This window comes from Takifugu flavidus, chromosome 1 (assembly GCF_003711565.1).
Source record: "Takifugu flavidus isolate HTHZ2018 chromosome 1, ASM371156v2, whole genome shotgun sequence".
Lineage (NCBI taxonomy): Eukaryota > Metazoa > Chordata > Actinopteri > Tetraodontiformes > Tetraodontidae > Takifugu > Takifugu flavidus.
In genome coordinates, this window is record NC_079520.1 from 7,490,114 (window position 1) to 7,512,513 (window position 22,400).

The following is a 22,400-nucleotide window of genomic DNA, read 5'->3' on the forward strand; positions in this document are numbered from 1 at the left end:
TACAGTTGGTTTCTTTTTTTCCCCCTTTATTCAGATCTTTTTTTAATCTTTGACTTCTATCATTGATAAATACAGACCTGATTTCCATCCAAAGATGGACAGTCCTTCGTCCAACTGAGCTGGTTGGACCTTTTTTGGACCACACGATCTGTGATGACAGATCTACTCAATATTTGTAAGCAGATGTGGATTCTCACTCCCTGTAGCTATGACACATGTTGAAAAGCACCAAGAGGCACCAAACTGGCTGAATGTGAGGCAAGAACACAGTTGTCTCCCCTGCTGGTGGACTCACTGCTGGGTTATTCCCACACTTTCTGCCAGAGGCCATTAGGAGGGTGGGAGGTCCCAGCAGGAGGTGTGAAGGTGCAGATGTGCACGTGTCTATTTAGAAATATAAAGAACACGTCTAAAACTGTCTCCCGTCCCATCTGAGTGCATGAGTGAGGAAACACACGCCATAGATCTCCTGATGACTTAAAGGTGGGGATGAATCAATGTTTATGAAAACACCACATGCACGTATGTTCCAAATGTGCTGAGTTATTCAAAGACTTCTTTCGAAATGTCTCCATGAAGACAAACCTCTCTACTACCCTTTTATCCCTCTCAGATCTTTACTTAATGGCGGATGTTACTGCGCCACCTACAGCGCTGGAGTGTGAAGGCTCGTTAAATGAATGAAATCGTTATCATTTGCATCAATTAAACCAATATAACCTGCTAAATAAAACCCAAACTACCAAGATGCCGACTGCAGTACTGACGCAGGCTCAGAGCCACAAATGATGGACGGATACAAAGTAGAAAATGTCCTTTGCTCAGGACGTATGAGTGGTAGACATTATGTCCTCAGGGCAAAAGAGGAGAGAGGGCAGCCAGATTGTTCCGTGCACAGAGTGCACGCGGCAGCATCTGTGATGTTATAAGCGAGTGTAAGTGGCGAAGCGTGGGCAGCCTCCACATCTGCGGCGACACCACCGCTGCTGTCGTAGGTGCACGCAGGTTTGGGAGCAACATATGCTGAATCCAGATGACTTTTGTCAGCCGCGGCTCTGCTTGTTCCAGGGAGGCTGTTCCCAGTCACATCCTGCACCTTAATGCACGGAAGACCGAGTAAAAGCATGGTGCTAACAGACTGAACAACCTGCTGCTCAAACTGGGCAGAAGGCTTGAAGGGTGGGGCAGCTAAATTCCAGACGGGGTAAAAGTCCAACTTATATTCAGGGTTGAAACTTTAGACTTGAATGCATAATAAATATATAGGATGCAGAAATGTTGCAGAGTTATATGGAGTATAAAAACCTTCCTCGTGTCTGTAAATTTAAATTACGATTCAAGGTAAAGTGGCATTTTTCAATACAATTACTGAATTACAGCATAAATGGGTGAATGGGATCATTGAGGTGATTATGAGGCCAATGCGACCATGTTGGGGGGGGGGTATGAATTGATGAGTTCTGGCAGGAGGTATGGAAAGCTGAATAATTCATCACACTTTCTGTCCCACCTGCCCTTCATCTTAATAAACACACACCAGGAGGATCTTCAGGAGGAAAAAGCCCTTAAAATTCATGAAATGAGATGAGTGAAATACAGATGGATCCTGGTAAATTTAAAATCAGCTCCCTGGTGATTGTGAGAGTTTTAAACTTCTGGGAGTCCAGAGCAGCAACAGATTCAGAAGTTAATCTAACAAAATCAAACGTTTCAATGCTAGCTTAAATGTCACTGACGAGCAAACTTGTATATACTTACAGCTTTGACACTGGTCCACTTTGGGACCCCAACAGCGACCGTTGCAGGAGCGGTGACACTTTTGACCTGCGCACAAGGACATAAACGATCAGATGATGTGTTGAAGGCAGCTAGCTCTGGCTCAGTCTTATCACTTAACACTTGGCCTCATCAAAATACAAGCTAGGGGGATATTTCTCAGCTGTTCTGTTCACAATAATGACACTTCCATCACCTCCCCCAGCTGGCACAAACAGCACCAGCTACATGACCTTCAACAGGTTGTTTGGGTCCACTCTAAATCACAGAACCGCACAGAACCAACAGACTTCAGGCTGGGATAAAAGCAACAGAGAGCTGCATCCACACTCCTGGACTAGTTGCGAGTGCCTGTCCACCTTTTTTCTTCTTCTTTTTTTGTGGACATAATTGACTGTCTGATAATTGAGTGCGGGGGCAGTGAGTCCGGGTAAGTGCAGAAGCGGCGTCCTCCCTCCATCAGCTTCTCCAGATGAGAGCTATTAGAGGTGAGACATGCTCTTTTCCTCCTGCACCAACCTCTCTCCACCACACCGCTTCATCCTTGATCCACCCCTCGCTGATTCATCACTCCTCCGTGCTCCTCTTCCACTGAATGCGTGCCCCTGTAGTCTTCGTTTTCCCTCTCACTCTTTCTTTCATTTTTTTTTATTCCCCCTCAAAAGAGCAGATCACTGCCACAGGAAGTGTGCCAACACTGAATTTATTAAAAGCTGCATTAGACAGAGCAACTGTCCAAATGCCAGATAAACTTAAGTGGCCTTTCGTGTCCAGAACTTATTCTCCCTGTGTTCTGCGCCTAAATGCACTTCTGTTCCGCTTTGTGTGTGGTGCTTTGTGAAGTCAAGCCAAGGAGTTTTCATTTATAGTCCAAGGTCCTCAATATCTCAGCTGATAAATTCTCAGTGACCTAGAATAAAGCTGTCCCACCTCTCTCCCTGCACTATCATCTTTTACAGCTTTCCTAAAACACCCCTGGAAGGTTAAAATGTCAGGACCATTGCTGTATCAGGACCGGTGCTGGGAGAAACGGAACCGAATCAACGAGCTACACATTTGTCCCGTTGGGGAAAAATATAGCAATCGGGGCAATAACGGGGACACGAAAAGAAAAGAAGAAGTCAGGAGTAAAAGCAACGTAAGTCTTGTGCTTCCTCGGGGAATCAAACAGAGATTTTGTTCTCAATTGTGGATTACAGGTTTGCAGATCGTTGATCTTTGGGAAGAGGACTAAGGGTCAATTCAGGGCTAATGGGGCTGCAGAAGGGAGACTGATGGAGCAGAATATCAACGCTCAGGGATGTTCATCTGCATTTGAAGCCTTTAAAGCAAATTCTGTGAGGAGTTCAAGGATACCCCAACACTTGCTAAAGCTCTATAATGGCAGCACAATCTAGGGAATCATCTCTCTTTTTCTACTTGAAACAGTCTGGAAATCAGTTAATAAATGCACTAAAGTGATTGGCGGCTGTGTTTGAATGTGGCCTTTGCCCACCGCCCGCCCACTTAAGCACTGGCCTGTTAACCTGCGTCCGATTCCATTCTTTGATTTGACCCCAGTAAAAACCTTCAGCATTCTAAAGCTACCGTAGTTAACCTGGATTAACATCCTCCAGCTGGCTACACTGTGGGCTGTTGACGCAGGCTGAGTGACAGAATCAGGTCAATGGGCAACTGTTTGGTTAACAGTTACTGTCAGAGAAGCAGGTTAAGATCTAGGGGCCATTGTTACACTATAAAACACTTCTGGAAACAATTATATAAATACTTTTGATAGGTACCCTTCAAAGTTTATGCAGAGTTCATGAGAGTTTGGTGAGAAATTGTTACACTTTGCTTTTGTTCCCGAAGGGTTTCAATGCCACAGCTAACCCAACTTTAAAAAGGAGGGTGTTTTTCTCTTGTATCTATGGTTTCCAGGTGTTGGTTGAGTTATGATTGCTATTATTATGTCAGGTAAAAAAAGCTTTGGCTCAATGGGCTAAGAGGCTTTAAGTGAATCCAAGAACCAGTGACAAAAGTTTCATGATACACAAGAGAAATCTCTGGAATAAAACTACCTTCAAATGGACTGCTTGTGTTTGCTAACATGCTATCAAGACTTCATTGGGTTAAATCATGTCCACGTCCCTTCCATGTTATAAAGATGTATTGATATATGAGAGATATTCACCTGATTTTGCCCTCAGGTGACTATCACTGTGGAAAATCCCACAGATCTCCAGTGATCCCTTCCTAACTATAGAACCCCTTTTTGTAAACTTACATGTGATGCTGCTGTTGGTGGGCACCACCAGTGGATGGATCCGGGGGTGTTTGACAATGTCTTGCCAATGGATGGTGTCTGCGTGGCACAGGAAGTTGTTGCGGTCAACATACACACCTCCATTCAAGATCTCTGTAGAGACAAGAGAGGCGATGGAGAGACAAGGGTCAGTGTTAATGTGTGTGTGTTTTTAAGTGCTAGCTTAGGCTGGAAACAAACACAAAGCGTCCTTTCAGGACTTCATTTCAGATGAGGACAGATGAAAGGCTGGAGGACGGGGTAAACAGGCGACCTTGAGAGAAACACATCGTACAATGGCTGTTGTCACCAGGGTGGCCAGGACAAAGGCTTGTCATGTTGCAGTTATTAGCAACATCCAGTCTCTCTGGTTATGATGTCTTTTCTCATCCTTTTCTATCCACACCGAGCAGAAAAAAACAATTACGTTTTGGTGCTGTCATCACAAGAAAATCCGAGGGGGGGGATTTAATCCCCCAAAAAGGGACGGCAGCTAGACTTTAGTATCTCACCAAGCTGGTAAAAGAGAAAAAAACAAACCAAAACATCATGCATCATGATTTTCATAATGGGCATTGTCACAGACTCACATATCTGGAGGACCCCCCAACCACACACACACACACACACCACACACACACACACACACACACACACACACACACACACACACACACACTGGATTCAGAGGATGATACCTAATTCCTGATTGAGGAAACACAGGCAAAAAAGGGGGGAAGACATGGAAGAAAAGAAAGACGGAGTGAAGCCAAAGCAGATTTGCATTATTTACAGAGCTTGTGTGTTCTCGATCTCCCTACAAACAGATTACTGACACCGGGCTGAAAGTGATGAGACACATAATCGCACACTCGGCCACCTGCCAGAAAAAGCCGAGCACAATATCTCCCCATTAAATAATAGGTGGTGGTGGTATTCCCTACAGGAATCCACCCTCCTTCAGCCCCCCACCCCCAACTCCTACCTGTGTTTGCAGGAAGAGGTAGAGGGAGAAATTAATCTTGTCTCTCTGTGTAGGAGGGATATCCCTCAATGACGAGCAGTTGGTGTCTCAAATTCAAACTGCTAAGCACAAAGGCAGGCAGGCCAGTGGACAAGACACAAAGCAAAGGAGTTTACATGAACATACCAACAAAACATACACACTCTTTAATAGAGAGGACTCAGAATGAGCAAGCTGCCCTTGACAACTGCTCTGAGCATTTGGGATGTCGTTGCACATTGCTCAAGGGTACCTCGGCCCAGGTATTACCAGCCCAGCCCAGCATGGATTCAAACTCTCAACACACTGCATAAAAGTCTCCGTTCAACACTGTCATAACAAACAATTCTCCACCTCATCTCCTAAAAAGACTCCACGCTCTCCCAATTCTTCCTGCACCCATGATACAGCTGGGAAAAGACTCCACGCACGACGGTCTCATTTGCAGCGTGACAAGCTCCAGAAGCTGTATAACAGTTTAATTACTTCTACCTTGGTGCTTTTCCTGGGACAACCACAATATTTCCCCTGGCCTGTGTCACAGAAATATCAATAATTAAAAAAACAGCCTTTTAAATTATATTTTCCATAACATCTCCAATACACGCGTGGCGTTTTATTAAAGTAAAGGCTTTGCTTGCATATTCTGCACGCCTGCATATTCTCCACCCCCACCCCCCACCCCCTGCCAGTTGCAGGGGGTGGGGGGTGGGGGTGGAAGGGGGGGTTGATTGTTTGGTGGGTAGCATAAATGTCTTAATTATTTTATCCACGTATCTTTGGCACTTGATTCTGAAGGATGCCCTCCACTCTTGAGTTGTCCCGAGAGCGAGCCTCCTCTGAGCGATTGTGCGGCATCAAAAGGGAAACTGTCTTCGCCATCTTGAGCATCAGCCAGGAAAACAATACGAAATTCAAAAAGGCGGAACGAATGCAGGCAGGCAATTATTCCGATGTCAAGTGCGTGTTGTCTCTGTGTGTGTGTGTTTTAATTTATTGCAGTGTGGGGATGAGTTTGATTAATTCTAGGAAGGAAATAGCAAAGCAATGATCACAAAAAAACCCATCTTATTAATGAGAGAATTAATAAATGCGCGTTTTTATTTTAATGAAGAAACATGCACGTCAGGATGTCGGCGTTCGTGGATATCCCCAAGAGTAATTATGCTCTTTCGTATGAAAGATTGTTTCTGTGTTGTATAACAAGCTAAATTAGGAAACATATGGTTTGGTTTTTCTCTACATCACAGTGACACTGCTAGAAAGAGGGAAACTTAAAATGCAGGACAAAAGCCTCAGAAAGTCCTTCAAGACTGTAGAAAGACAAATATTCTATCAAAAAGACAGGCGAATTTCTTTCCTCCTCTAGCTGTGGGGCTGTGGAATTTGTGCGGAGTCTCCAGTCGACTGTTTTATTGACTTGGAGAGCTAAGCTTGTTCCAACTCATCGCTGCGTTCAGCTCTTTGGAGCAGAAGGGAGAAACCTGAGCTGCAGGAGGAAGATGAAGACACATTCTAGGTCTAGAAGGCTAAACGCTGGGGCACAGATTCGGTTAACATACCCCAGCAGCAGGAGAGGGCTAACACTGGTGCTACGTGTCAAAAATCCAAAAGAGTGTCGACTCAGGCTGCAGCACGTCCATCAGCTTGCGCACACAAACCCATACAAATGCTCAGATGAGCTTCAGGTTAGCATTAATGAGGTCCCTAAAACTTTGTGTGCCCTCAGCACCAAATAAATTGCTTTAGTTTGCATCCAGAAGGTCAGCAATTTGAATCCAAGTCAAAGTCAGAATCAAGGCTTTGAATTTCCTGCGACTGGAGGAGAGCAAAGGAACAACATGTGGGAGTGTAGTTTAATGTTAGGGGTTCAAAGATGGCACATCTGTGTTGTTGTACCTCCCATCATCCACAACAGGAAGGGTACACTTTAGACATCAGACAAACAGATGGACAGACACACACAGATAGGTAGATTTTAAGAGAAGATTGCACTGCAGGCATCAGAATAAATTGCAATATTAAAAATAATACTTTAAAAAGCCATTTTGTCTGTATTCTCACAGCAATTGCTGCTTCAATCACTGCACACTGAAGTGCTGTTTCTGACAGGGGGTGTCAGGGCAGCAAATCTCTGCCTTTGCTCTACAAATAGGTGATCTCCCCTTCCATCCATCATCTGCTGCTGCTGCTGCGGCTGCTGCTGCGGCTGCTGCTACTGCTGCTGCGCGCTTCCATCCCTGCCATCCCCTTCTCCCTGTTGCCAAGGAAATGCTCCCAGATCCCTGTGGTAACGTGTACTTCACACCCTAATGAACTATCTCTCAGCGACTTTACACGAGGGCCCAAATGAAGACAAGGAAAAGAAGAATTGCACATTTGCACAAGTGCAAAAATTTGTGTAGCGCATGCGCTGTGTGTGTGTGTGTGTGAGAGAGAGAGAGAGAGAGAGAGAGAGAGAGAGAGAGAGAGAGAGACCTGAATGAAATCCCACCATCCTTCTGTTGTTGCTTTTGAAATAATGTCCAGACAGACAGACGGACGGACGGACAGGTAGATTTGTATCCACTAAGGACCTGATATACTAAAATGTCCAATATTTGCATCCACCCTTCCGGCTCACTATGTTCCCTATATTCACCACAAATGCTTCCAGGTTTAGCCAATCGTACTGTGCCTGCTAATACTTCTTACTTTCAGTATTCTGCTCATTTGGGCAGAATCGCCCCATTCTCCATATTCAGTCAGGCCAAGGTGCTAAGTGGACAGCGAGTGTTTCCACCGTTAGAACATCAGCCTGCCCATTTTTGGTGGGTGACGTCACGTTTTAGTACGTGCAAACCTTTAGTAAATCCGGCCCTCAGTGTTGAAATCCATCCTGTAATACTTTTCCATCGTCCACATGCACAGTGGCACCACAATGATTTAAATTCAGTGTTGCATCATCCAATGAATTCATCAGCATCTCTTTGAAATCTATTTCCATATGCATCAGAAGTCTCACATTTCCCCTAAGACCAGTGGCTGGAACTCCTCCCGCAGGAGTGGCGTGCATTTTTAACAGTTCGAACGGCACCCCGTGCCGAGTGGTGGCGCCCATTCAAATGTAAGTGCACTTTTATGTATTTAACTGTTGACCTGAAAAGAACAACTGAATTAATTTGACTCCATAATAGGGCTGGATGAGAGGTTCACCAGAGAGATGGAAGCACTGGGGAGAGCAGCGTGGTCAAGAGCAGCAGCGTGGGCAGAGTGTGTGTGTGTGTGTGTGTGTGTGTGTGTGTGTGTGTGTGTGTGGATTACAAAGACGGCAACATGTTGCAAAGAAGAAAACCAAAGAAATCCTTTTCCTTTGATGTGTTTAGGCTATTGATGGCACATGGAAACAGCCAAACTATACGTGATCGTCTGTTGTAACAAGGTGCGATTTTTAGCAAATCCTGTTTTATTTTGAAATGATTTTCATGCAGCAAATCTGCAAACAGCCAGGCGCTGTTATTTTACTGAACTTACAAAATGGATTTTGAAAAGGAAATTAATTGTTTTGAGAAGTGGAATCGGGTTTTAGGAAATACGGAAACATCAAAATCATTATTGTTGTTGTTAAGAGCACTTTTTCAAACTGTTTGTGCCAGTGATGGAAAAACATAGCTAAGATCTGTGCTCAGGTATAGCTGGTGACACGGGGCAACATCCGCGGCCTTCCTCCCCCCACACATGCCTCTCCTTCACCAAGATAATTGCATTGCGGCCTGCTGATTAAATTTGGCCCATCCCTCGCGCAATTGTTTCCAATGATTCCTTATGAAAAATGGCTGAGATTTAGGGATTATGGAATTATAACTGAGCATGGCGAAGCGTCTTCCTACAGATGAGAAGTGGGAAAAAAAATAAAATTATAGGTGAACAGTGATGAGCGATGGGGGGGGGTCGTTTTCAACAGAAACTGTGATAAAGCCTGGTAATCTGATCGTAATTGATAGGACAGGGGAGGGGAAAATAAATCACATTAAAATACCTTTAGATTGGAGAAGAAATGAGCAAGAGAGATAAACAAATGAAGAAAAGCAAAAGACACAAAATGAGGCAAGGGAGGAAGACAAGAAACAGAATTTGAGCAAAAAGCAGTCAGTGATTTAAACTGAGTGAAAGGAGCCTTGGTCGGTGGTGCTGAGGGGCACTTAGCTTATCATGGCTGATGTGTGATCAGCCTGCCAGCTGGATTAAAATGAGTCACTCTCTCTAGAATCAGCAAAACAAAACAGGGTCTGAGAGCGATGGAAACATGGAGAAACTCAGGGGCGTTTGCATACCAAGTGCGCTGGATTCACCACAGAGGAGGTTTGTCTTAGTCACTGTAATTTGCCAAGGCTGCAGCATAGCAATGAGTTCTCCTCATTCCTGGTGAGAGACATTTATTTAAAACAGCTCAGGTGGATGATCAATAAAAGTATGCTCTCATTACAGCAGCAGGAACCATTTGTATAGAAGTGAAACTGTCTGTGTTATAACTGATGTGTTATATGATCACCAAATAGGTAAAGGTCCAACATGTGAACATGTTCCGTATTTGAGTGTGATCACAGGAAATGCCTCAAACATGCTGCTAGTATCAGCGTGGAAAGCAAATGCATCAGTGAGTGGAAAGTAAATAACACAGACGAATCATCTCTTTGAGACCAGTCGACCTGTCAGGTTTAACATTTGCGCGACATCCACACGTGAACTTGCAAATATGTGGGGGGGATTCCCCCGTTTGCCACTGTACAGGCAATGATACCAGCCTGTTTCACCTGAGGAACAATAAGCCTTTCGTTAAGACCTTCCAGACAACAAACCAAGGAGAAAAACATTAGCTTACCCTTAATGTCGGCCGCTACTGTTCAGACACAAGTGTGACACTTTTAGCTCAAGCAGTGAAAAGATTTGTACAAATGGATGTGCACATGGTGTGCAAATATTTTGTTGGCAATAATGCCTCCATATAAAAGCAGCTGTGCTATTAATTCACCTCTATAAGTCCAAGCTACCATGATTCTCTACACTGCCTGTTTTGCAGCGTGGGCTGGGTTTGGAGGGTCTGAATAAGAACTGATGAATTCATATCAGCTTGTTCTGATTCCGCAACCGTGAAGGGAAACCTGAAGTGGGATCCAGCCAATCCAATCCAACATTTACAGCTGCTCAACTAAACCTGTCCTCCCTCATGAGGAGTTGAGGCTTCAACATGTTTGTTGTTGATTCAGTTACTTCTGCTGCAGCAGAGGCTATATATAAAGCTTAAATATAAGATTAGCAAAAGGCTACCCACTGAGCACAACACTGATGTCACGTGTCTTTAGCTTTGTTACCTGTTGTATCACAAAACAGCCCCTTGAGTTTTTAAAAAGAGAAAGCACGGCTCCTTGGAGAGGTTACACAGGGGTCAAACTGCTCTTTTAAGTGCTACCCTCAATAGCAGCCAGTGAATCTCTGTGGAGACCTCAGATGAGTCCTGTCCATGTTCCATTACCCACCAATGCCCCCATCAGTAGCGCCCTCACTACAGCCTGGGAGGCGAGGACTATAAGCATTATAATTATTTAACTGCCGGGGGAGAAAGGGGAGGAGTCTGGGGATTGGAAGGCAATGTGTGTGTCCATGTGTGTTAGTGGAAGCAGACGAGGTTTTTAAATTGGTTTTGTTGCTTCTATTTAACTTCAGTTCAAGGCCTAATGATAACACTGGCTGGCTGGAAATCAGACCTCTTATCTAACACTCCAAATAAATACTTTAATCTTGTTAGCACTGAATATAGAGTATATTTGAACACAAAGAATTGATCTACTAAGCCTCCAGTAGGGCAACACTTTCCATCAGTAAACCACCATCTCACATGATTACAAGGTTTGATCTGAACCTATAATAACAATGTGCACTTGTATGTTTATCAGGAAAGAATGTCTGGTGATTGCAAACAGTGGATACTGGTTCTGTAGTGGGTCAGCTACCAGCTGCATCCTGGATGTCAGCAAGATCTAGAATGGTAACACTGGGATGTCAGCTGCATGGATACGTTGGTATTGGAGGTCTGTAGTAGTTTAACTACAGATGGATGCAAAAATAGAACAGCGTAATGACGATTTACCAGAGACATTCATGAAGATTGGTTGACTTTCACCAAAATGCCTCTAATTTTAGGCAACTGCCTTGTGTAATCTACATATACAACAGATTTGTTGGGAATAATGTTAATATTTAGAAATATTGCAAGGTTCAGTTCAATATGACACGACTGCATTACTATATTTGCACTACAAAAAGCTTTAGACTCCTTTTGTGTTTTGTCCATCTTTGACTATCACACCGATTTTCTCCAGATCCAATAATGAATGTGTGAAAGTAAACATTCAATCACTTCACAAACAATGTTTGAAATTGAGGGGGGGGGGGGGGGGGGGGGGGGGGGACCCACATCCTTCACTGCCTTCAGCAAGAGGGGGGATTTTGATTAAAACCACATTTGATGAGTGTTTTACTGCTGTCTGAGCCACATCACATCTACATCAGCAGATCTGAGATCCAGCCTGGGGGGATGTAAAAAACAAAAAACAAAAAAGGAAAACAGAAGTTAGTCTTGGTCATAAATCAACATGAAAAAAACCTTTTAACTTTGAATAAACTGCAAGTTGATTGTGAAGACGCACGTTTCCAGTCTGGAATTCAAAGTGGAATTAAAGGTTATTAATGGATAATAACTGTTCTGGAGACATTCTTAATTAAATCAAATTTTAACAATGATTAAATGGTGTCAACATATCAATAGTTAAAAAAGAATATTGCACAAATATTCAAATCTACTTTAGATATAAAACATTTACTGATTTATTCATCTGGGAAACTTCATAATGTTGTATCGACTCAGAAAAAGTAATGATGAACGTTACGGGAAATAATTTGCACCTCTTTGCAGAAAACTGCTGAGAAAATGAAATATTGCAGTTTGTTATCTTTCTTTAGCATAAAGTATTCATTAAAAATCATTGATTGTGATCTGAGGATGAACCGACGGTCAGAGCTGCAGGTAATTCCTCCCCCCTCAGTAATGAAAGTAATAAACATTAAATGGGACCCCAGTTACATCTTAACCCGACTCACCAATATGAGATTCAGTCAATGGAATGTGCCTTACACTTAATCTTATTGTAATCATTATCTGTTCACCTTTTTCCTGTTGCAGTGTGGCCAATAATTGAACCTTCTCAGCGTCTCCATGGAAACGGTGTGTGCTGTTATCAAATCTTTAAATCAAGGCCATTTGGGGTAGATTACCGCCATTTGGACAATCTCATATGATAATTCATAAGTTTTAGGACTCCAGGTCCTTGAATTTAAAAGCCTGCTGCCTTCCAGGATATCTTAGCCCATTTGTGACTTATCTGCATGTTTTTGACCTTTTTGTCAAAATTAAAACTCTGGCTGAGTCATTTTGTACCTGGCATACACTCTTGGCTTTTCCTGGAACTAAAACCAAAATTTGAACACCGAAATTCCAATTATTTTTATAGCTGCTGTGTCAGTAATGTGCCCAGTGACCTACCGCAGAGTCTTTATTGTTGTACTATTGTGTGGTTCTTTCTTCCGTCCCATCTGCCCTGCTGTTCTCAGCCTTAAATATTTCATGAATCCCAATTATTATCTGTTTACGAAATGATGTAAAAGCAGCACCAACCCTTTAATGACCAATATGAAGGGAATTATGGCCTGGCCTGAAGGTAAAATAACTCAGCATATTATCGAGGGCCTTTGTGTCTGGGGCTACGTCAGAAGAACTGGCCAAAGATAACTGGAAAATATAATCAAGAATGCACCCAGAAGCCTTGAAATGAACACAACTTCACCTCAGTACTTTGAAAACATACTGGGTTTGCTTCCCCCTGGCCTCAAACCTCAACGATCGGCTCTGATACTCCCACTATCTCTATTCTAAATTGTCGTTATGCAGCAATCAATTAACGCTACGCGTCACTGATGGCCTGTGCCGGACTTCAATTTAACATGTGCTTCCTCACGCTCCACATTAGGGACTCAAATGTGACGATATGAATGTTGCCCTTCAGAACAGAAAGTCCCTTCTGGACCTTTCCTGGAGCGGTGAAATATTGAGTGTGACAAGGGGAGTAATTGCATGGGAAGTAATCAATTAGACACACAATTGAAGGAGACCTGAGGTCTGTGGGCTGCCAGGCACATGGCTCTGGATTCTGTTGATGTGCAGTGAACCAATCCCGCCTCTTGGAATTTCTCTTTCTTTTCCTCAGAGTTAAACGGTGGACGGGAGTCCTGGGGATGATGGGTAGGCCATTGTTTTAATTCTGAACCTTGCTTGGGGTAGCAAACTAACTCAAACAGACTCTCGGTCTGAGCCCTTTACCAAACTGTCCACCTCTGTTGTACGGTAACAGGCCATTAAACGGGTGACAAAGGAAGACCATCCCTGTGTACCAGCCATGGGAGGCTTTGGAGTACCCAGGCCTGGACTACTGAGGTGTTGAAAATGAGCTCTGGAAGGCAGAATGCACCTCGAAAATGGGTTAGAGATTAGAACGTTGGTTCGGGAAGGCGTCAATGTGGCAAAACAAAGAGCCGCCTGAAATCTAATGAAGGACACACTGGCAAATAACTGGAGGTAACTAGATGGAAGAAAGACAGAAAATAGGAGAGATAAAGAGAGAGCAGATGGGCCATGAAGGAGTTGTTAACACCTTGGCGTAGGACACGCGGTTGTGTGCATGCGTGAGAAGACAGAGAAGCTTTCAGCAGATGGGGCTTCGGATTGGATGCTCTGTGTTTTTGGATGGACACAATACAGGCGAGGAGCGGCCCGAGAAATGAGTCAAGGCACAATCAACGCTAACCATATCAAGAGGGGGTGGGGGATCTGGATGAAGTGGAGGAAATGGAGGGGAGGGGGCAGTAAAAATGCATTAAAGTACTAAGCTCATCTGTGCCGCACTCCTTATTGCCGCCGTTATTATTTTGCCAGGGAAGCAGCCTGTAATTACCATGTGAAAGCACAAAGGCTGTCTGGGGTTCACATGGGTCCAGACGGAAGTGCAGAAAATGTTTGCCTAAGCAGGAAAGGAGGCACCACGGGTCAATATGAATCAAAACACAGCAAGGAGTGTGGGAAATGTCAGGAGGCGGCTCTGTTTAACCTTTTTCTTCGTGAGAGGAATTGGCGCCCCCTAAAAAAATGGAAGGTAGCCAACATGCTATAGATAATCGTTTTTCTATGTTTAGATGCAGATGATCTCCGCAGTCTATAGAAACAAACACAACTAAACTTTTCAGACTTCTGGGCCTGCCTATATTCTGTGTGCACACATCAGACCTAAACTTTTCCCAGTTTGACTCAGCCTATATTTCATATTCATGAGGATAACTTGGCTAAGCTTGATTGAAAGGGGCACTGGAGGGAGTCCTATCCCCCCTTAGACTTCCTGCACACCCTCTTCCAGCCACCTTAAAATCCCGAGTCCATTCTCAGCTCACAGGCAGCGTGGCGGAGAAATCAATAAGCGCAATGCTACAATATACTGGGGACAAATTGATTTCATCCAAAGGCAATTTCCACCCGAGTAGAAATGCGGGTGGGTTTCAGCACTAAAAGGATTTTTTTTTTTTTTTACTGAACCCTCTCTCGATTAGCCCCTCATGCACTGTACTTAATACATTTTATCCTCTTATACATGTTGGTTATGGATTATATCGACCCTTTTACACTTCTCTAGGGACCAGCTAAGAAAAGAACGGTGGACCTGTTTGAAAGCGACACCAAATATGCTGTAATGAATGTGATGCTGAGTGTCGGTCTATACTCAAAGGTGCAATAAGCAAATCTTTTTTCACCACTAGGTTCACTGTCAGGCACTGTCTGCAGACCAAAACAAACTGTATCACTCCTCCTTCTACCTCTGCTCTCCGCCTCCACTTTGTCTGAATGAAGAAGAAGAATTCCTTGGAAATGCAAGGCCAGTGCACTTCCTCTCCCTCTCTTTATCCAGCAACTTCTTCGCCAATGACCACTGTTTCTTTAGAGGTAAGGTTGGATCCTGGTCATTTTCAGGTTTTGCTCCACTCTGAACCGTTTTGCTTCAAAAATACACCAAATAGCTGTAGCTATTTATAGGGAGGGAGGGAGGGAGGGAAGGGGGTAGTGATGTACATGACCGAACATGAAGATGCAGCAGTCCCAGCTTGTAAACAAAGGTAAACAAAGGTCTGAAGATCAACACACAGAATTGATTACCATAAAACTCTTGGCTTTCCAAGACACCGTTAACTTATAACCTGACCCTGAATGTGGCACTGGAGGAACTCATGTGGCTTTATAAGGACCAATATGGGCGAGAGTCTCCCAATAACGATGATTTGTGGTAATGAGACTGCTGCTTCATCAAGATTTCAGGAATTGGGAAAAACAAAACATCCTGAGTAGATTCAGGCAGTGACATCCTCTCAACCTCATGGCTCCAGGCCACGGATGGCACATCAAACCGCAGCCTCCTACAGCGTCCAGCCAGAGTCCCCCCAGTGGAGACTTCTACTTGGCGTGAAGACAAGCCAAGAAAGAATTACAGAAAGGAGAGAAAGAGAGAGGTGGACAAATGGAAATCCCAAAGAGTTCCCAAACATGTTGGACGGAATATATGTTATAACATACGAGTCTGCACTGTCACCGCGCGTGCACACGTGGATGCGCTGCTGCTTCAGACTCTGGGGATCACAGGGAAGGAACAGTTGAGGGGAACAATAAGAGATGGCTGAATTATTCAGAATTTGGAAGCAGCAGGCGCGGGAGCCTGCAGAAACAAGGGCTAAACAAGTAGTGGTGTTAAAATGAACCACCCGTTCTCAGAGTCACAGTCATTCATCTCAAGCTGCCTCTGCTTGCCTCTACTTCAGCTCAGGGACGCAAATGCAGCCGTGCACACGGGACATCGCAGCGGACATCGATGGCTGGAGAACATCTTCAGTGCAGCTGGTTTCAAAACTTTCTCCATCAGTGAGGACGTGCAGACCACTCTGTAGCGCCACCTAATGAATCTTTAAACTCCCGTCCTTTGCTCTTCTACACGTTCAGATAATAAGTGAAATAATTCATGTGGTGATGCACTGGGTGGGGGAGAAAGAGTGGAAATAAATACACCTGTCTGGGATGTTCTGATAAAACCTTGTAGAAATATTCTTATTCCACTTGTTTAGAGGAGAGCTGCAGCTCCAAACTGACTGAATAAATCCTTTGACCTTGTGTTGCACACATCATGTGCACATCGTGACCCACTTAGCCCTGTTTCTGAAGAGCTCTACATCTTTTTTTTTTTTTCATTACCCACTGACCTCACAGGGGTCACAGAGCTCGGAGGAGACCTTGTCGCTCTTGGATTCATCGTTCATGAAGTGCGAGAAACACCCACACAAGGTTTCCAACACCTATCAGCAATCACATATGCTTCGGGGAGGGGGGTTGAGAGACTTGGGGGGAACTTAAACTAACTTTTTCTTGGATAACTCCTATTCCAGCTCTGTAAAACCAATCCTGTTGTGTTGGATGGTTCATTATAATAGTTGAATGGGTTTTTCATTGGATAGGGAAAAGAAGAGAAAAAAGAAAAACACATCAGTCAGAAGTCTCAAAGCCTAAACTAAAGAAATACAATACCAGCAAATTGACAAAACACCAGAAATTGCTTCAATGCAGTTGTTGTATTTTAACAGTCAGCAGAGATTTTTGACTATAGCCTTAAAGGTTCACTGCAGTCTTGGATGGTTTCTTTTACCTGAAAGTTGCCTGAGTACACTGGTGGTCTTCCCCAAAAATGTTTTGGGGCAGGAAGGGGCAGGGCAGAGGACAGGGGGCGGGGCAGGGTACCGGAGGGCAAGGTGGGGCAGAGCGGGGGATGGGGTTGGGCTAGTGCCCAGTGCAGTTGTAGTCGGCTCAGCCAGCTTGAACGGAAGTGACGTCATGCAAGATGGTATTAAATAAAGAGGTGTGATTACAGCTCACAGACAGGTTTGATCAAATGTATTTGAAATTAGTTTTATCTAGAATCAGTGAAGCGTTCACTTAATCTGGCTCGCAGCCATCCCACTTGACTGCGATCACCCGTTTCAGTGCTCACACGCTTCTCCGGAGTACCAACATTTTGAGTCAGATTGATTTAATAATGGATAATAATAAATCATTCATGAAGGACATCGCAGACACGTTTCAGAGCAAACTTTACTCCTGTGAAATGACCAAAAGCAGAATTTTTATTTGCACAGATCTTTTTGGCATTATTGTTTATTGATGACCCTTTTGCACCAAAACAAAACGAAGACGGACAAAAAACCTGCCACACCAGGAAGTAAGTGAGTGTCTGACCTGTCAGGTTTTTCAGGCCGAGCTGGCGAAGGCCGGAGTTCCCATCCCGCCTGTAATTGAGAAAGATTGCGAGAGCGTAGCGGTCTTCATACAGTTTTGTTCCGCGGATGATCCTCAGGTTCTCCAAAGGCAGGTAGTCAAACTGGTTCAAGGCCACTAACACATAGCCGGTCACTTCCCGGATAGACTGTGGAGAGACAGGAAAAAAGGGCTTCATCAGTTGTGTTAATCAAAATTATACTAAAAGAATCACTAAATTAGTACCATAAATTCCCAGGGAAAGGTTTCACAAAGTTCTATAACCCCTAGCCTGGAGTAAATGTATTCCTTTTCATGTTGACTCCCAGTCTTAAATCCATCTGCCTCTTTCAGAGCACAGAACCATTATGATTTCAGTCAGATACGTTTGCCAACCTTGAATGAGGTCTTGTTAAAAATGCACATGGCACATTTCTGAATATGCAAAATGAGCCCGGCGAAAGCAACTGAATCCTTCAAATTTGTCAGTTACAAGAAGAAGTGCTGAACACATAAAAATGTTATTTAGACTAAATTCAATTATTCATTTAGACTTTAATGTGGAACGATGAAAGCACGGCTGTCGAAAGATCATGTTGGCTATTTTAGGGGCTATCCTCAACCAATGGAAACTTATAACGGTCAGCGACCTTAAACTCTTGAACAAAGACCAGAAAAACCTGTGTGAGTGAATCAGTCCGGAGCTTTCCCTCAAATTGTCATGAGATGTCATATTGATGAATTTAATCTATTAATAGCATTCAGACGTGCAGGTTTTGTGTCGTCTGTGAAAGGAGCAGCTCAAGTTGGACACGTTTCAAATTGAACGTAACAGCCAACTCCAAGGTCACTTTCCCCGATTTTGACCAGCTCAGTTAGGTTGGTGCAACATCTGACCGGGGCAGACTTGGCTCTGGGATCTGTGACCTCAATGTCCAAACTTGGCAAAGATGCCAGCGCTCATGTCCGGGGCTCGGCCCGGGGAGCCTGAGCCACAAGGACAGCCATCACTTCACACTTTAAATGTCATTTAGGAGAGGAGATACCAACTGTCAAGACTTTGGCGAGAAGCCACCCGGCTGGAACTGCTTTTGCGTGAATCAAAGTGACAGGCGGCGTTCTCTGTCTCCCGTCCACCATTGTGGCGGCTGTCTTTAGCAGTCAGGCGGTCGGAGGAGTCGTTCCGCGCTGCCCTGCTGAAGCTGGTAATCAACAAGTCTGTGTGTGAAGCGCTGGTGGCTAATGTGCTGAGCTGAAATAATTCCTAAGGAGGGCCCCGGCAGGGTAGTCATGGCGGTTGACAGCTGTCAGAGACCGTGGCCATCAGCCACCCGCCCATAAGCTGCAGTTGCAGCTCAGTCATCATTACCCAGCTGATTACCATTAACAGAAACAGACGGGCCAGCCGGGTAAGTCCATGCGTATTTGTGTGATAGAATGATGAGAAATTGGGGTGTATTTAGAATCTCTTAAGGAAGACGAAAAGCTGAAGAGAATTCCCGGCCACTGAGGCTAATGCTAAAAAGGCTGTTGTTTCTTTGGATTAATTATTCTTCTTCAACCTGTTTGGAACCCTTCCAAGAGATCATGAGGCATTAAATAACTTTCAATTTTGCATTCCTAGCACTTTGTCTTGCTAACAAATGAAGTATTGCACTAGCATGGCACAGCAAAAATAATGAACTTTGACTCTGATAAATAATTTCCAGACACACTAAACTCCTCACCCCAGTTACACAGTTGATGGTTTGTTTTCAGGCCAGTAACTCAATGATTCCCAGAGTGCAGCACTGCATTGGTAAGTAAAATGACAAAGAAGAAGGCGGCAGGCCGGTGCGCCTTGCTCCCAGCAGACTGTTTGTTCAATAATGAAATGTAAAAAGAAACAACTTGTGATTACAGGCCCTGGGTGAGCTAATGGTTGTGTGGCCACTGTCATTAAACACAGATCAACAAAACAAGCAACTAGAACTATTACGCCGCTGGGGCTGGCCAGGTGGTCCTGTTGGACCAGGACAAGCGTAAACAGCGATAACTGTCTGAAGGAACGCAGCCCTGACTTTGTTTCAAAGCTGTGACGGAGAAGCATTTGCCAAGATCGATGCGTGTGCTAGCGGGGCAGCATACTTTTGTGTGTGCGGGCGTTTGCTAAATTTAGCCCAACATCATTTGCATGACCTCCTTTGTATTTTATATAGAGTCCAATTAGAGCAGTAAATTAGCGGCTAAAGATAACAACATTGTTGTCCTGAATTTCTCACAGTAATAATAGCCCCTTAGCTAACTTGATGCAGGTGCTGTAGGTATACATTATGTAGGTATGAGAGCGTTGTGGTTCAGAGGCTCCACGGTGACCATTATGCATTGCTTTACATTGGTTAATTTTCTGGACATAAGAGGGGAAATGGGGAATGGTGTTATGTTTTACAGGGTGGTAACCGTTCAATTTGCTTAACTACTAAGACCTTAATGTCTGTGGTGCGGCCAAGTGTTCCTGGCCACCATAAAAAAAGGTAAAGGTTGGTCTCAACTGGCAGATTTCACCAGCAATTTGGTGAAAATCGGAACATGGAAAAACGAAGAAAAAAAGTGTTATCGCTTGTCCACCAGGATGTTAAATTTAAACTCTGGGCTGAACTGTGTGGACAGCTTCCAAACCCCACTCCCCACACACCTCCCAAGAGATCAATACATTGGAGCCTCAGTAACAGTGAACAAAAGAGACCGAGACAGCCAGAATCAGTAGATTAACAGGGATTTCTTCCTACTCCCTCTTGCCAGCAAAGCATTTGCGAACGGAAGTGTGGCAGCGGAACAAACCCCTCACTTGACTTCCAGAGACGTGCGCAGTGTTGAAATGTAGTCCTTCAGTCCCCGAGTGCTAACAGAGGGGAAGGGAGAGGGGGTTTTGGGATGGAGCTAGCAAAAGAAGCAGGAGCGGGTGAAGAAGGAAGAGGAGACACGGTTAGGGTTGGATGCCCACAACAGGAGGAGGAGCGCGGTCAAGCGAGCCGCGACAGGTTTATGTATATTTTAATACATAATTAAAACCACACCTGTTCCCGGTCAGGAAGGAGAGCGAAAGGTCTGGGGAGGGGTGAGTTGTTCGAGGGGTGAAGCGGGACTCAAAGTGCAATGACACAATTAGCATAGAATTTTGCGAGACTGAGCACACGTTAGCGTGATTGCCTCTCATTTCCATACATATTGAGGTGTACCAATGCGCTCTGTGACCACTGAAGTCTGCTACAGGGGAGTTTAAGGTTTGCCTTGCATCACTAAACCCTCATCCTCCGTTTCTCCACCACTTCCTCCCAACTCTCGCCTGAGCTAACGTCAACATTTGGGAACAGACAGAGAATCCTGATGGAGTCTCTACAAGTTTAAAGAAAAAAAAAGAACCCCTGTTTTCCCATGAGACCACCCCCAAAGCCGCATAGAGATCTTGAAAGCGAAGGCTGTACATTTAATGCAAACACAATATGTTTGCATTAAATGTCGGCATTTACGCATGTGAATTATTGTTGCCTTTCCACTTAATCTTGGTAACTTCTAAAATCTTGGTATCGGTGTAATAAATTAGCTTGTAGCATGTTCAGTAAAAGCAAATCACAGCGTCGCTAAAAGAAACGGTTTTCTGTCAATGGATGTTTATTTGGAAAGAGCCTGGGTAGATGACTTTGAGACGTCCCTTTTGAGTGTATGTTGTATGCATCGCGGCAAAAGTGTTTCATTTTGAGCATCATTGTTTGCGACAGTTTGACAGACTACTTGTCAAGTAAAATGACAAGTTAGCCCCATAAGGTGTGCACATCCACCGCAGGACGAAAGGCATCAAGAAGCAGTTGAATAGTGAGAAGCTATTTCATCTCGATGCCAGCAAAGTCATTCAGGTTAAAGCACTGTATTTTTTTTTAAAAAAAAAGCAACTTATTGCTCAGTTGGTGTGGACATTTGGCACAAAAATGGCCAACTTATCCCTCATCGGAAAAATATAGTCCCCAACGAAGGCCATCTCATTTGAGGAAATGCACTTTAGCATCTTGTGGGCGTCAGTATGTATCAGATATTAGCGTTTACAGGAGGTCAACATTCAAGACTCGCTGGAGTCAACCTGATTTTTGGACTGCAGGTTCAGATTCATGGTGTTGTCCTACATCACTTCCTCTATTTGGTTCACTTCCTCACCAGAGATCACTTGAAAAGTTCAGATGAGCTTTCAGTCCGGCCCAAATTAGGCGGACTTCTATATCTGAGGAAACAATCTTAGGTGCGTTTGAAGTGAACCAAACAGCTCTGGGTTTAGTGGAACATATAAGCACTCTTTGACCTTTGAAATCGACATTTTGAACCTCAGCTGTAGGGATACTCTTCTGGACTGAGACCAAACTAGGAATCTAATGTTTTAACGGTGTGATGTCCACAATAAAGCCGGGAAGCAGATGGCTTCACTTCTTTCCTCCATTTGTCTTCAGCATCCTACCTCGAGAAAAAAAGATAAAGACAGATAAAAAAAAGTGGAGTGACACTCCTTCCCATGAGGAGAACGTGCAGCTTCATCAGCGCAGTGGTAATGAGTGGACTCCTGTGGGGAATTCTCCAAATGGTCTAATTTGTAATTGATTCAGTGCATTAATTACCGGCCTGGTTACGCTTGTGTCATGGTTAATATTGTACCGATCTGACGAGGCTGGGAGGTTCGTCTGCGTTGGGACTGTTCGGGTGAGGCAACCATAATTCAATTATGGCGCACATATCAGTGACGAGGCAAGCCTTAATCCGAGAGTAATCACTTCCCCCCGTGCCCCCTGCTATTAGCTCCTATAGGGAAGGAGGGTGTTGGGTTGGGAGGTAGTCCTAGATCCATCCTGCCCATAGTTAGCTCTTTAATCAGGCCTGGGAACCAGATC

At 44.2% G+C, this 22,400-nt stretch overlaps 1 protein-coding gene across 3 annotated transcripts in view; it reads right to left on the reverse strand.

Annotated features, from left to right (window-relative positions):
• The window catches only part of LOC130524037 (receptor tyrosine-protein kinase erbB-4-like), a 173,900-nt gene that overhangs the window by 52,629 nt on the left and 98,871 nt on the right, over window positions 1-22,400 (reverse strand). For all 3 annotated transcript variants that reach the window (XM_057029746.1, XM_057029737.1, XM_057029755.1), the window contains 3 exons: window positions 17,473-17,659; window positions 4,043-4,174; window positions 1,759-1,824 (listed from right to left, as the gene is read on the reverse strand). In XM_057029746.1, coding sequence (XP_056885726.1) covers window positions 1,759-1,824; window positions 4,043-4,174; window positions 17,473-17,659 — 385 coding nt within the window. The remainder of the gene's footprint in view (window positions 1-1,758; window positions 1,825-4,042; window positions 4,175-17,472; window positions 17,660-22,400) is intronic.